At 38.0% G+C, this 16,768-nt stretch overlaps 1 protein-coding gene and 1 non-coding gene across 2 annotated transcripts in view; both read right to left on the reverse strand.

Annotated features, from left to right (window-relative positions):
* Nucleotides 1-3,778: 3,778 nt before the first annotated feature.
* Snx18 (sorting nexin 18) overlaps nucleotides 3,779-16,768 on the reverse strand; it is a 37,804-nt gene continuing 24,814 nt past the window's right edge. The window contains exon 5 of the mRNA XM_015497361.2: nucleotides 3,779-6,452. Coding sequence (XP_015352847.1) covers nucleotides 6,199-6,452 — 254 coding nt within the window. The 3' untranslated portion in view covers nucleotides 3,779-6,198. The remainder of the gene's footprint in view (nucleotides 6,453-16,768) is intronic.
* Trnav-uac lies at nucleotides 11,730-11,802 on the reverse strand. Its single transcript has one exon. It is a non-coding gene; the product is annotated as a tRNA-Val (tRNA).

Here is a 16,768-nt window from a genome sequence, read left to right on the forward strand (position 1 = left end):
GATCCCTTCTCACATAATCGCAGAGATCTTTATTGTGTCACTAAGTTTTGGGCTTATCATTGGCCATGTGCAGGTCTCTGAAGGGGACTACAAATGAGGAATTTGGTTCCAAAAGGTTAAGTCATTAGCCCAAATTTACAAAATGTTCAGGATCAGAACCATCATTTGTAAAGAACCTGTTATGGTTTAGATATGAGGTGTCCCCCCAAAAGCTCATGTGATAGACAATGCAGGCATATTTAGAAGTCAAATGATTCTGAATGCTATAACCTAATTAGTGGATTGATCCATTTGATAGATTAATAATTTGAATGCAACTGTAGGCAAGTGGCGAAGAGCAAGAAGTCAGTCACTGGGAGCATGCCCTTGGGGATTATATATCATGTCCCTGGCTCCTAGATGTTTCCCAGCTGCCATGAGCTGAGCAGCATTCCTCTACCACACCCTTATGCAATGATATTTTGCCTCACTTGTGCCCAGAGGAATGGAACAGGCCATAGATGGAACCCTTGAAACTGTGAGCCCCAAATTTCCTCCTCTAAGTTGTTCTTGTCAAGTATTTTGGTAACAGTGACAAAAAGCTAACACAGTACCTAATTCTGAAATTTTTACTACATTCCATGTTTTTTGTTTTTTAGAAAGGAGTATTGAAAACTGGTCAAGGATTTTATAGAATATTTAATCTAATACCCTTGACAATTCAACACAATCTAAATAGGCCTACTGCACAACTGAGAGATGGGTTAGTGAGTTGCCTGAGGTCATGCAGAGTGGAGAGGCTAGGATCTGACCCAGGTCTCTGGGCCCAAAGCACTGCCTTTCTCCCTGATGTGCTGGGTCAGCTTGCAGAGAAGCCTGACAACTCAGCAATTAAGTCCTGAGAGCCATTTCCTGGGGTGACTGGAAATTTAAACCACAGGAAAAACGAGGTCTGATACCTCTGACCACTTCAAACTTAAGAGATATTTCCAGTGTACGCTGGCAGAACACACAGCGGTGACAGAACACCACACATGCTTAGGGTTTCTAAGTCCTCTTGAAGGTAGCTTCACATGGACCACTGGCCTTGTCTTTGGCACACTACTATAACAAATTAACCCAGAGAAGTTGGACAAGCATCCAAGGTAGCATTTTTGGAAGCTCCATGTCTGCCACAAGAATGATGGGATTGGGACATTCAGAGATCCAGAATCAATGGAAAGAATTTGTGATCCCCGAAACGCTGTGTCCTGGATTAACTACCCCCTGGCCACCATCTCAGGGGCAGAAAGCCTGGCTTCTGCTACTGGGTATTTCAGATTTCTGGCCCCCAAGCCCTAGCACAACAGTATCCTTACCATAGGACCACTGATAACTCATCAGAGCTTACCACTCGGAAACACTGTTGCTCCCCATCTGTAACCAAGAGGCTTGTTGTGGCTAACTGCAACTGACAAATGGATTAAAGATTTGACCTGTGGGTGATTAAGACCACTCTTATGGCAACTGAAGTGTGTTTATGTTCACATGGAGGTAGGAGCTGAACCATGTCAGAAGGCCCCACCTGACACACTTCCCATCTATGCCAGACTGGTCAGCCCTTCCTACTAAGAGACAGCAGTAAAGCAGACTCTCCTCTTTCCCAACAAAAATGGGTGACAAGAGCAGATTTTGAGAGGTTCCTTTTGGATCATCAAGCCCAGTGTCCAGAAAGTGATAAGATTCCTCTCAATAGAGTGGTGGGTACTTGGGAAGGTTTAAAGATATCTCAAAAGCAAAGAAATGGCATCTAATGAAATCCAACTTAAGAAGAATAGGTTGACCCAGACCAATTTGAATCTCAGCCCCATCACTTAGTTTGTGTGACCTCTGATCTTTTTGTTGTTGTTATTGTTTTTGTTGTCATCAATGGACCTTTATTTTATTTATTTATTCTTACATGGTTCTGAGAATCAAACCCAGTGCCTCACACATGCCAGGCAAGTGTTCTACCACTGAGCCACAACCCCAGCCCAATCTCTGATTTTTTAAACTCATCTATAAACTGAAGATAGAATCTTCTTTAGAGGTCTGTTGTGAGGAACATCAGAAAAAGTTCATATTGAGAGGTACCAACCATTTCCTTTCCCTACTTCCACAGCCTCTGAGAAAGTCTTTCCTCAGTCTCCCCAGATCATGGGCGATTTGTCCAGCTTGGAAAAGATGTCTACCACTGATCCAAGTAGACCTGTAAGCTTCAGACATATCAGAAGATGCTAAGAAACTCAGTCCATGGAGGAAAAAAAAAAGAAAATGGATCAAGAGACAAGGAGATATCAGATTACTAAACCCCACAAAGACGGCAAGATTATCTACATGGGACTCTGGTCCCTTGTGGGATCTACCAGGTCCCTGTATCCATTCCCCCCCCCCCCTTTGGCTTAGATGGGTTTGAGTTGGCCTATTTCTGGCAACCAACCAAGATAGCATGTGAAATGCCTTACTTAAGTGCTATGTGTCAGTTATTTGGCCCACAACAGCTATTACGTAAAAACCTCTTACTCACAATTTACTGCTATATACTAATTACTGATATTACTAATAAGCAAATTCTCTGTGGAACCACTTGAATAGCTTTTAGTAATATCAGTAATTAGTATATAGCAGTAAATTGTGAGTAAGAGGTTTTTACGTAATAGCTGTTGTGGGCNTTTTTTTTTTTTTTTTTGGTAAAGTGGGATTGAACCCAGGGATGTTCTGCCACTGAGACATCACCCCACATTTTTTTAAATTTGTTGACACAGAGCACTAATTTGCCCAGGCTGGCACTGAACTTGTGGATCCTTCTCCTCAGCCTCCCAAGTAGCTAGGACCACAGTCATGTACAATCACTACCAGCTATGGTTTTAAATAAATCCAATTAGCTAGAGTTTCATGGACAACTTAAATGGCAACTACAGATGAAAGCTTATGACAGAGAACATGCCCTTCCATTTCTCTGTGTTAAATTCTCACATTAATAAATGCCTCTGTGATGGATGCACAAAAAATAATTATAACATTCCATTGAAGCTGAGAAATAAAGCAACTTTTGTTTATTTTTTAAAAGACAAACATGGCTGATCTGCACTAATTATAACATTTTGAAGGAAATAAAACATATTCAATATTTCTAATCTATAAATAAATAATACCCTGTTTTATTTATTCTTTTAACCAAAGATAAAATTGAAAATGAGAAAAAAATGTATAATGCTTATAAATTTAAAGATATCAGAATCAGAAATGGTATTTGATTCTGAGAAAATTGAGACAAATGGAAAAAACAGCTATGGCAATGAACTTAGTAAAGAATAACATTTAAAAGTTTATGCATAAACTTTCCATACTTGACTTGACAGACTACAACATTTTTTCAAGTCCTTAAGAACAGCAGCAAAATTTAAGACAATCAAAAAAAAAATCAACATTTAAGAATCCTTTGTTCATATTTTTATGAATAAATGCAAGACAATGGTGTAGGTGATGCCCGAGAACATTCCAATGACTGTGTTTTTCTAGCCAATTTGCACTAGTTTACATTTCACCTTCAAATGTGTTCCCCCATTCCCAATATGAACCATCGCTTCAGATACAAGGGCCAGGAAGGCTTCTGGGTGACAATGTGTGGCTGCTGAACCAGTCTCACTGCATTACAACTACAGCATGTAAGCAACTCTGTAATTAAAATAGTAAAACAGGCTCAAGCACACACACTCTCATGTTATGAACACATCATATGTCAGAATTACAGATTCTAGAAATAAAGACAAATAATGGCTTGAAGGGCATGATAGTTTATTTTAAAAAATTGTACCACACTGATCATGTTGACCAGCATACACATGATAATGGCTTTTCTCTTGGGTATCAACATTGCAGTATTTTTGTATACTGAAATGTTTCAAAGGACCAAGAACGTTAAGAGAATAAAGATCTTAAATGAAAATGGACACTAATAACTCTGGTGCTCTAACCCACAGAATTAATTTAAACCCCTTATGAATCAGCAACATAATGTTATCTAGTTATGAAGAACAAAAGTTCTCTTAGAAGTAGACAGCATGGACTTATACTTTTTTGTACTTTAATCTTTAGTTTTTATTAAGCTATGTCCACCCTGGCTAAAGCACAATCATACAACGATACCTCAGATAATTTCCATGCTACCATTGCACAAGTTTAGTTTTTTTTTTACTAAAAAAAAATCAAACCATCATCAAAATAAAGAGGCAAATAAATGTGACTTTCAAATCATTTGAAAAGCATAGTGCTTTTTTGTCCAATACAGATTCAAATGCTATAAATTTCAAACTTCTGCAATAAAATTAATTTATATATATCTATTTATATATGGGTTTTGTTTATAAGAACTGAATTTTTCAATCAATAAGAGAAAGTTACTCTTTAGAGAACAACATATTTGGTGGCATTTCCAAGTATCTGTAATAGACAAAGCCACATAACGTTAAGTCTGGCTCTAAGTATTATAAGGTACAAAATTTTGACCAGAGACCAAAATTATATAATCTGATATTAAAAATCCAACCCATATGAGACTATTTTTGAGAGAGTAAATGTGCTGTTGAGTAACTATTCCAATAACCTTTTCTTCTTATGCCTTTCTGCAAACCAACCTTTTTTTTTTTTTTTTTAATCATTGTGACTCACCACTATTTCATACTGATCTCTTTACTTCCATGTTACCATTTCAGTACCGGGATTTCTGAGGCAGCGTTAAGTTTAATTTCATAAAACAGTAGACACTTTAACCTTTCAGTGACAGTTTAAATCTGTAAACTCAAGAATCACATTATTTAGCTCAGCAACTATAAAAACATTTGAGGTTTTGGCATTTCAAGCCAGAATCTCTTTGTGCTTTTTAAATTAAGCTGCTTTTGAATGTTTTTGGTATTTATCAGCCATTTGTATTTCCCTTATAATAAAATACATTTAAAATAGTTTTTAAGGTTAAATGTCGGGGAGTAGGGCTTTAATCAATACTTTCTTTGTTTCAGCACAGTTTAAATCTGTAATTTTTTCCTCCAGTATTGGAATAGTAGAAATTATTTCTGGTCCCTCCTTAGATCAACCAACACGTATATCACTGAAATTTATCACGTATAACACTGAAATTTACAGACATCCCTGAAAAGTTTTTGATTAAGTAAACGAGTGAATCACAGTGGAGTCTCAATCAGTTAACAGTGTAGATCCATTTATAAACAAACAAATAAACAAACAAAAAAACTGAATATTAAAAGAAAACCTTCAAGCTAAAAAAAAACAAAAGAAAAAAAAGAAAACCCTCCCAGGAACTGAAACCAAGTGTGTGTTGTCACTGATTCTGTACTTGTCTCCCCTGATTGATCAGACTCCTTTCTCCATATTATAAGATGTGTTTGCTAAAATCCTTACGCCCAGTTTTCAGGACACTTGCGTGAAGAGGCTATGCTACCGTAGCATCTAAGAGAATATAGTGCACCATCTCTTCCCTAATAGACTTCATATCCAGAGATGAGCATCGAGTCTCACTCCGCTGCGTTCACCAGCATGTTTCAAGAGATAATACTTGCTGTGCAGACTGATGACAGCTGATCCTCCCACTCCACCCCCACCCCTGCCAATATGAGGTTATAACCAGTTTATCGTCATGTACACTGGCTTTTTACTCTTTCAATCAGAAAAGTTGTGGCTTCCTTGGGGGGCGGGACGCAAAATGAAAAACCAAGAGTCTAAAGGCACAAAGTCGCATAGCTGCTCTAGTTGGAATTTGTAAACAGAGAACAGGTTGAATTTAGGTAATCCCAATCTGAGAGTGAAAAGGCATCCACAGCAGGCTTTATCCAGCCAGCTTCTTTGAGACCCTTCATGGGTTTTGAGGTCTACAAAGTATGCACTAAAATACCCATACTTCAAAAAGCAATAAGGCAAATAGTATAATCATTATTCCAAAAGTTACAATGGTAGTGTAGGCATACATAGTATAATTTAGTTACAATGTGTGGTACTGTTTCTATGATATAGCCATATTAATGGTTTCTCTCCTACATAATTATATATTCAGCTGGCTTTCAGTTGAACACAAAACCATCCTTGTACCACCACTGATAGTTGGCAATAGCTCTTTGACAGCAGTTTTTATTCTGCTGTAGAAATTATTCTTGAACTGAAAAAAGTTTACAATCCAATGTCCAGTCATTAAACACTATCATATTTGTGAAGAGCTTCTTCCAACTTCTGGGTCACTTTTTGGAAAAATATTATTTGTTGTTGTAAGAAATGCTGCATCTGTGATTTAAAGTCTCTTACTCGAATTTGATGGAAGTGGTGAATTTCAGCCAAAGTGGCAAAAGAAATAGTGTTACAGCGATCCTGAATGCCATCAGCCTTTTGGACCTCCATCTTCCCTTCTTCCACGTGTCGCCTACTCTCCTTTACTTTGGTAAGAGCTCCTGTGATTAAAAATAACAATAATTGGTTAATTAAAATATATGTACACATGTCCCAATGATACAACTACATGTTACACAGAATCTTAGGTGTTGTAAATACTTACCTAAAGTCCTTTAGAATTTAAAAGTAGTGACTATAATTAATCATTTTAAAAAGAAAGGAATCTGATAATGCTTTTGAACATTATCATTGCTATAGTTTCACTTCATCGAAAACTAGCATTTGCCATATTAATCAGGTACCTTTAGTAGTTCTTGAGAGATACTATACTTGGCAAATAATAAAGTACAAGGAATTGCCCTTAAAAAAGACAAACCAAGAAACTCTGCAGTTTTCATTTACTTAAATGGTGTGGTACCATTATGTCCATTCATTTCACAAGAATTATGTTATAAAAATGATACCCCACAGAGGATGCAAACCTGCTTCCTCAGAAAGTCTCACTAAAGCATTACTGTATCAGACTTCAGGACCAGTCTCTGAAATGTGTTCACACCCAACTGGGCTGATTTTGTAATTCATATTACAGTCATGGAGGTGCTTGGCAATGTTGCCAGTGTATAGTTAAAGGTCACTCACACTGGAGCTGGCAAGGCCATGCCTTGTTCACAGAGAGTACATGTGTAGCTGAAGTGCCTGATGTAGGGGGTGAATTGTCATGAATGCCTCATCCTGACTACTTCTATCTGGAGACCCATAACTGGAGAATCAGGGACTTGAACAATTAGAATTCATTACTTTTTCTTTAGGGACCATAGGCATCAGTGAGTTTTCAGTCTGCCCTAATGATGATGCAAGAATGATGCCTAGAGGTACCATAGCTTCTTGTCAAGAAAGGGTATGCTCGGGTGAGGACAAGGAAATCAATCACTTTGATAGGTGCCATGTAAGAGTGGATTCTCTCCTGGAAGCATAGCCATGCAAAGACACAAAAGCTTGGGGATATTTAGTGGTAGGAAATACAGGATATTCATGGGTTCTTGGGAATGAGAAATTGTTAAAAGTCCAAAGCACCTGAATACAGCCAGTTTAAGAATTCAGATTTCCCTATGGAAATCAGTATGAACAATCCTCCAAAAACTAGAAATGGAACCACATATGACCCAGTGATACCACTCCTTGGTATTTATTCTAAAGAATTAAAATCATCATATTATAGCAATACATGCATACCCATGTTTACAGCAACACAATTTTCAATACCCAGCCTAGGTGTCTATCAACAGATGAATGGATGAAGAAAATATGAGAGATATATGGAATTTTATTCAGTTAAATAAAAGTGAGATTATGTCATTTGCTGGAAAATGGATGGAACTTGAGATCACAATGTTAAGTAAAATAAGCCAAGCTCAGAAGGTCAAAGGTCACATGTTTTCTCTTATAAGTGGAGGTTAGAGAGGGAAAAAGGAAAAGAAAGATGTATGTGTGTATGTCTTTAGGGTGGGGAATATCTCACAAAAATCAAAGGGAGATCAGTAGAATAGAGGAAAGGGACCAGGGGGAAGAAGGAGAGAAGAGAAAGGGAAAATACTGGGGAATGATACTGGCCAAATTACCTTGATACATTGTGTAAGAATATTTAACAACAAATGCCACCATTATGTAAAACTATAATGCACTAACAAAAAAAAAAAATGGGAAAAAGAATATGTAAAAGCTCTCTTAGTCAAAAAAAGAGTTTAAAAATTTTAAGTTGGGGAGGGAAATGAATTCAGATTTCCCAACTGCAGGCAGCACTGAAAGATAAGAGAGAAACTACGAGCCTGGTGGTCTGAGAACTTGGCACTCCTAAGGGGAAAAAAAGACAGCCTTAGTTTAAGAGGTCAGAAGCTGACAGTGTTCAGTTCTAACCATGAAGACACCCACAAGGAAAGTTACCTAATTTGTAAATTTCCTCAAATCTCCTACAAAATAATACAGAATAAACTGGTACTAAATAAAATTCTTAAAGGTAAAAGAGTGTGCTTTTTCACACTTCAAAGAGCTGAGAAATGAAAAGCTACCAACAACAAATATATGTACATGCATACCCACACATTTATTTTCATTCATTAATTCTAAATAAGATCTAAATGAGCAAAGCCCTGGAGCAGGAATGACATGCCAACATGCCAGCAAGGCAAGGGCACAGCTGCTTCCACACACCACTTCCACCTCACCCAGTGGAAATGAGTGAGCTCTGCTGAACGGAGAGGACCAATTCAAGTCAACATGGCCTCAGGAAGACCCGTGCCCTAAAAATTAAGAAGCCACCACCCTAAAAGTACAGTGCTTTTAACATTTCTTTTTCGGCTGACAGTATCAATAAAGCACTAAAATTTGCCTGTTGTATATAAAAACAGAGGAAGGCCTCTCCACAACAAAAGAAAAAAATGTCTTTAACACATTATCTTTGATATGTTTGTACAGGTTTCATATTTTTATATACAGAAATTGAAGTTGAAAAGACCAGGAAAGTTACAATTAAAAAAAAGTCAAGGGGAAAATCTTTTTTAAAAAGTCAGCTGAGAATATGAAATCATGAAACGTGTTCTAAAATGGCTTAAAAGAGAGAGAGAAGAAAATTAAATGAGAAGTGTCTCAGGTGATCTGACTGTGGCTTTTTTCCAGAGTCTGGCCATGGGAAGCTCTGAAACCTGGCCAGAGTTGTGTGAATTGTGACAGAGCTGCAGCTTGTCAAACTCCAAATTAGATCACCATATTTTTAGAAACAACTTCTATTATATTGAATTGCAGGTATGCATCTACAACCACCAATTTAGAGACGAACAACACATCATATCAGCATATCTTTTCAAAACCCATGGATATAAGTATTAGAGTATCTGTTAGGCCCAAGGACCTTCTGGTATTTAAAAATGTTAAGCTTTTGAAGAGTGCATACGAAAGAAGCCAAGGAAAAAGACTGGTTTTTCTTCCAAGTACAGATTAGTTGGTAAATAACTCAATGCTGCTATTTTTAAAGCCCCCAAAAGGTTGGGCTCTGAGGCAAGAGTTTTAATTAATTTAAGGAATATTTTTGGAAGGCCTGACATGAATAGCACACATTGACAGGACAGGGAGAATCAAACATGTATAACTAGTTCCCATCCTCCAAATCTCACAAAGAAGCCAGGCACTCAGCAAAAGCTTACTACCTGGACACAAAGTAGAACAGGACAACAGTGATGTAATTTCACATGGGAGTTGGATGTGGCTTTCCCCAAGATAACATGTGAACTGTGTCACAATAGAAAACACTCAGAGGCACATCTACCTACCATGCCCTGTGCTGAGGATGGCAAAGAGGCACAGGGAATAAGAATGTACAGACAGTAAATGGCAGCTCACCAAAATAATCTTAATATATGCTAGGCACTTTCCAGACTGTCTCCGACTCTCACTGCAGCTTGCAACAGACAGTGCTCCTATTTGTACCAGGGAATTGAGGCAGTTACTCAGCATTTTGAGCCTGAAAGTCACCCAGGAAACCCAGTAAGAGGCCAAGATGGGATCTGAATCATAACTGACTTCAAAACAAACACTACAAATATGGAGAGAAGAAACTCACAACTGAAGAGGCAAGAAAGCAAGGTCAGTCTAGGAGGGAGCATGGTGAAAACTAATGTACCTGGGAGTCAGCAGCTTCCTCTCCTCCTGGTCCCAGCCTCCCCCTGGCACAGCTGTCTCCTTTCTCACCTTCCTTAAAATGGCCCCAGCTTTTGTTTTAACATAATTCAGAAAATACTGTGAGTGTAGAAAATGTTTAAATTTGAAAATTTCCCTCTGGAATTCTTACTTCATTCAATTCACTAATTGCACTTGTAAAGTTCCTTAACATGTCTAAGACACATGTTTTTCCTACCTTTGTAACAACTCAGGGGCCACAAGACAAAATACTGAACAAGAAGCACACTTATTTTGAAAGTCTAAACCCAAACTTAAGACTGGAGAGAGGAGTTCCTTTTCTTTTCCTTTTCTTTTTTTTCCTCTTTCATTCTCTCTTCCCTCTTTTCCTCCCTCTCTCCCCTCTATCTACTTAGATCCTATTGGAGGATGACAAAAATTCTGAACTACCACCACAATTATTATATGTAATTCTTTTAGGGATTTGGGCTTTGTCTCTATTTTGGTACAGTTGAACATCCAGTAAAAAAATATTTTGCAAATTTGGAAGGCCAATCAAACCATTTGGAAGAGTAAGTGCTCAAAAGTCAATTCCATTTCAAATTTCCGTTGGACCCATTTAATGTAATTCAAATCCACTAGCCTGATGTGTCCGGACTGCAGGAGCAGTGAGACGAGGAGGAGGAGATCTGTGTGTAAAAGTATAGGTATCATTTCTGTTTACAGGGCTCAAATTATTTTCTGAGGTGACCAGGCAAATAGGAATGAACAACTATATAACATATTATATGAAGGTATTAAACAGCACACTATAAATGTACAAACTCATAGAATAGGGGGAGCTGCAAATAATCAAGGACAATATGTCTCCACAAAACTGTACCCATGATTTAGAACAAATTTTTAATGAAGAAAAAATAAACTCCTTTAACTGAAGTATAGTCTGATTTATCTTCTCCTAGATCCAACCTCAAAAGATGATTATCTATAAAACAACCTGACAGAAATGTACTAAAAAAATAAATTAAAATAAAAACCACAATCATTTTAGAACACATCTTGACCGAGAGACAGAAACCTGGCTCCTTCTGTAAGAAGAGAACAACTGGCTACAAACATTCAAATGGAATCAAAACTCCAAAGGCCTTCAACATTCTAAACAAAATAAAGTTCATCTTTTACAAAATACTCTGCAAAGTTTTAAAAAATATTTTTTTTCACAAGAGAGTCATTTAAAAAAATTCATTCCACAATCTCCTGACTCATTTTTCCTAAACATTCTAACAAAATAGTAAGGGTTATCCTTTCTATGAAGAAAACAAGCTAATTGTTATGGAAGCTAATTTACCAGTTTACTGACTAAGAATTAACAGAAATCAGTGTAGCAACTTTTAAACAAACAACCCCCACATATGGACAAATGGCAAGGGCACTTAAACGCCTGGGGATGACACACAGAACTAACTGCTTTGTGGATTCCCAGGAAGCTTCCTTTAGCTCCACCTCTATTACCCACTGAGCTCAGAGGCTCGGAGTTCACACCAGAGCAAAACAGAAACGTTTTTCTAGTAGAGGTGATAGTGCAAGCATCAGTGAGAAGTGAAATACTATTATTAGAGGATTTGGTTTTTTTTTTTTTTTTTTTTTTTTTTGTGTGTGTGTGTGTGTGTGTATGCTGGGGATTGAACCCAGGGCCTTGTGCATGTAAGGCAAACACTCTACCAACTGAGCTATATCCCCAGCCCTTATTAGAGGATTTGGGATTTTGTTTTATATACCTGTGTTTTCACAGTTGATCTGACATTTCTCAAGCTAGAAATTATTGTACGTATTTCTATGCTTCACATCTTTCATATTTAACATTTCAAATATAACAAGAAAGGCAGAGGTTGCAAAGTTTTCAGTCAGCTCTAGCATTTAAGGAGTGGGAGGTAGGAGAAGAAAACTATTGGGGCAGAGTTAGATCATTATAGGCTTGCTACTTCTAGGATAGCTTTTAAAATTCAAGTAATTTGTAGTGGCTTAAGAAACAACTGCAGAGGTACAATCCAACCAGCTGCAGGGCTGTAACAGACATTACAGAATCTTTGAAGCATTTTCTCAGCTGTACCATATTTTTTACCAAACCCAAGAGGAGGGTAGAATAAATGCTAAAAATGTTGCCAAAGGAAAGGAACCACACATTTTTTTAAAAAAATTATGGAATCAATAACAAAAAAACAGGCAAAGATTTCAAAAGCTCTATTTCTTAAGTGGCTAATTTAAGAGAAACTGGCCCCTGCCAGCCCCACTACCAAACATTATGCACTGTTTTCAAAAACCAAAAAGGTAAAGGAAAAAATAGGGGAAGAAATGATACAATGAAGCCTAAGGTCACTGTTAAAATGCTTGACCTTAGGTTTCATTGTATCATGAATAATAATAATTTTAAAAAATCAAAAAAAGGGCTGGAATTGTGGCTCAGTGGTAGAGTGCTTGCCTCAAATGTGTGAGGCACTGGGTTCAATCATCAGCACCACATAAAAATAAGTAAATAAATAAAAGTGGGCTGGGGTTGTGGCTCAGCGGTAGAGTGCTCGCCTAGCACGTTCAAGGCACCAGGTTCAATCCTCAGCACCACATAAAAATAAACAAATAAAATAAAGGTATTGTTCCAACTACAACTAAAAATAAATAAAAAATAAATAAATAAAAGTATTGTGTCCATCTACAACAAGAAAATATTTTTTTAAATAAATCTCATGGTTAGATGAACAATTTAACCTCCAGTTAGAATGGCAATCATCAAGAATATAAATAATAAATGCTGGTGAGGATGTGGGGGAAAAGGTATACTCATATATTATTTGTTATACTATAAATGAGTACAACCACTTTGGAAAGCAGAACAGAGATCCCTCAAAAGACTAGAAATGGAGCCACCCTATAATCCAGCTGTCCCACTCCCCAGTATTTATCCCAAAGAACTAAAATCAGCATACTACAGTGATATATGCATACCACTCACGATAGCCAAGTTATGGGACCAGTCCAGATGCCCACAGACAAATGAATGGATAAGAAAATGTGATATAAATACACAACGGAGTTTTACTCAGCCCCAAAGAAGAATGAAATTATGTCATTTACTGGTAAATGGATGGAATTAGAGAACATCATGCTAAGTGAAATAAACTAAACTCAAGACAGTCAAGGGCTGAATGTTTTCTCTCACTGCAAAAGCTAGAGAGTAAAAGGAATAAGAAAAGGGGTGGGGGTAATCTTATGAAAATAGTAGGGAAACAAAATCAAGAAAGGGAAAAGGGGAAGAAATGGAAAAGTACTGGAGAACAAAATTTACCAAATTATGCTATGTCCATGTACAAATACACCACATGAATCCTGCTTAGACATCATGATAATGCACTAATTAAAATAACAGTAATAATGATAGAAGGGGGAGCAGGTGGATCAGGGGGAAGGTGGACAGGAGGGAAAGGGAAGGAGATTGAGCCAATTATGTTACGTGTATGTAGGAATATGGCATAATGAGTCCCACTATTATGTACAAATATAAGGAACCAATAATAAAATACTAAATGGGGTGATCAGAGGAAAAACATTTTATAATGGAACATAGTATATAGTTGTGATGCTATATCCTGGGCTAACAGACTTTCCTTGGCTACATCTGGAACACAGGCATGTAAAAACTTTAATTATGAAGCAGAAAGGACTGACAACACCGAGCAGTGTGAATATGTACTTTTAAAAAATACATAGGGACATTCCTGGTTCAGAAGAAACTACTAGTTCAGAGGTAACACACGGAGTAGTGCAGTCTCCTCAAGATACACAACTGGAATTAAATTCTTGAAATGTACACAGAGTACACGAGAAAGTATTACTGAAAGTAATGGAAGTGAGGCAATGTACTTCACAACATCCTGACCAGGCAGAAGTACTGTAGGCTGCTGGCCTTGAGCACATTCCAACTGTCCCTTCCCCAGGGAGCTCAGCAAAGGAGTCAAAAGGGACAAAGAAAATGCCCCTCATACAGTGGAAGGTGCTATTTCAGTTGAACATTCAATTTAATTATTAGTTTGGCAAATTATTAGGATTTCTTCAAGGGGCAGAAAGTTCACTCAGGAATAACCCTGAAGCCTCATTCCTAAAGGATAAGAAGGAGCCCCAAGGTCCTTCAGATCACTCCAGGCCCAGGGAAGGCCAGCCACAGCTGATGCATAGGTGAGACCGGCAAAGCTGGTGCCAGATTGATTTATTTCAGCTAAAAGGGCCTCAGGAAAAAATTTGGGTATAATTCAATCTAACAAACTGGAAGCAGAGTCACCTGTCCAAAGTCCCACTGCCAATTCCTGGCAAAGAAGCCAGGATTCCTACCCACCTGCCAGCCCTGCCCTTCCCACTGTCCATTCCTTGCAGGGTGTCACTTTTAAGAGATCATCTGTCCAACCTGTGATCACAGACTGAGAGGAAGTGTGAATGAGACTTGAGATGGAGATTAACCCTGCTACTTGCTGCAAAAGGCCTTTCCTTTTCACATTTTGAGAGTGAAAAGGAAAACAAATGTTTTTATCTTGCTATAGGACCTGTTACTAACAAAACTTCCCAGACTTTGATGCGGACTCTGTTCATGTAAAATTCCTAACAGGGTTCATTTTCATACTTATCACAATTGCCCAGGCTCAAAGAAAGGCACTTTGTCCCACTTCTTTATCACCAAATCCAGCTACATAGAAATCTATAGTCCTAAATACACTTCCACTCATCTCCTACCTCTTTTTTTTTTTTTATATCTTAGCAGTGTAAACCACCTTGCATAGTTTTAAAATATGTTCAGGGTCAAAGAGCAAAGCAAGAAATAACTGCATTAATACAATATGTACTGAATTTTAGGTTATATTACTCATGTTTTCAATTAATGTAGAACAAAATAATCATGTGACAATGTTCATTACCTTAAAAGTCGCAAACTAAAACCAACAGCAATCCTCATTTTAGAAATCAATTATGATCAAGGAACCCAGCATCATTTGCAAAAGCATTACAATATTTGCACAGCATGCCATTACATTATTTTCATAAGTAAAAGCTAATGTTTAAGAAGCACTGCAATGTTGCTGTCTTTTTTCTAAAATGAGAGTAGGATAGCTCTGGTGTCATCTAGCCCCTTTGCATATATTAAAAACCCACTGCAAGTTTAACTAAACAAACAAGCACACTAGCAAATGCCTCTGCATTTCACTGAACTGTACTGTTCCATGTTCCTCTCCTTCTGGTTTGCAGAAAGGAACGACTTTCCTGGAAACTTCTGACCTAGCAAAATGGGGGGGAAAATCCCCATACCCTGTTCTGTCTCAGGAATTTTAACCAAGGCAAGCCCCACTCTCCCTTGAAGAAGTTGCCTGGTCCCTTGCATTTTCCCCCTCTTTGTGCCCTGCAAGCTTCTCTGCTCCATGAACTCAACACCATGGTCCCCTTGTGCACCTCAACTTTGTGTTCCTTTTCTCACCCAAATTTCTTCTCAGTATGTTTTGTCCCTCCTAAAACCACTTAAACAAAAGGCCCAGTCACTAAGCAACAGGGATCCAAAGGCTGTTGCTTTTTTCCCCCTTAAAAAGAAAGAAAGAAAGCACCTTCCTTAATTTTTAAATCTTGAATGTACCGAAAACATTAAGTAGATTTTCAGTCTTCCTATGACCTTCCCCCAGGAAACTGAAGCCATGGTGTGAAGGACAGAACAAGAGATAGGCTGAAGGACATGGGGACAGCAGAGTGGAAGACTGGACTCAGCCTGTTTTTCTTCATTCCTGTGAACATGTAAAATGTTGAAGAAAATGCTATTTGGTCAATGTGACCTATTTTATTTTTAGGGCTCCTCACTGGTATCCACACTGACCTGAGGTCCCTGCTAACTTAACTTTTTCCTGTCCTCTTTCCTTCCTTCCTCTCTTTTGGTTCCACTCATTTGTTGATTACCTTTTTCTCTCTCTATTCCAGTATTTATTTTGTGATAATCTTTTGAGTAAAACATCTCAAAAAGAAGTGGGGGGGGGCCGTGTGGAATGCCCACCAAACACACAGAGATGGGTGGCGATGTGCCAGGTAGTAGTCACAGAGGAGCACCTGCTCTGTGCAAACCTGACAGTCCTGCACTCTCATTTTCTATTCTTCAATCCCAAAAGGAATGTACTCATCACCCCTATTTTCAGGGGTACAGAGTAAAGTTAGGGAAACTAAATAATGTTACTAATGGTGGCTGGCTGCATGTGACCCTGATCTGCTCAGGCAGTTCCCGTGAATCTGGCCTGCTGGGGCTACCTCATCCATGGTGATCTTAAACCCCACAAGGGAGCCTCAACACACAGAGCATGCCAAATCCCCTTGGAAGCCTACATCTCAGGTGACCCACAAACCACCTCTAGGCCCTTGAAATTCAATTCCTGAATAAAATCATACCAAGTATGGACCATGCTAATAAGCCCTGAAGGATGCAAATATTAATGCTGAGTTCCAGCCAGTGAAAGCAATTCACAATAGCCTCAAAAAGGCTGGGCCTGGGGCTCAGGGATAGAGCACTAATGTCAAGAACTATCAAAATTCAAAGATAAATTAATTTAAACTTCACCTTCAACTTACAAATGTAATAAACAACAAATAACTTTAGAGCCATTTTATTTACTTTTTTTTTTTTTTTTTTTTTTTT

The sequence above is a fragment of the Marmota marmota genome, unplaced genomic scaffold, assembly GCF_001458135.2.
Source record: "Marmota marmota marmota unplaced genomic scaffold, marMar, whole genome shotgun sequence".
In the NCBI taxonomy this organism is placed as follows: domain Eukaryota; kingdom Metazoa; phylum Chordata; class Mammalia; order Rodentia; family Sciuridae; genus Marmota; species Marmota marmota.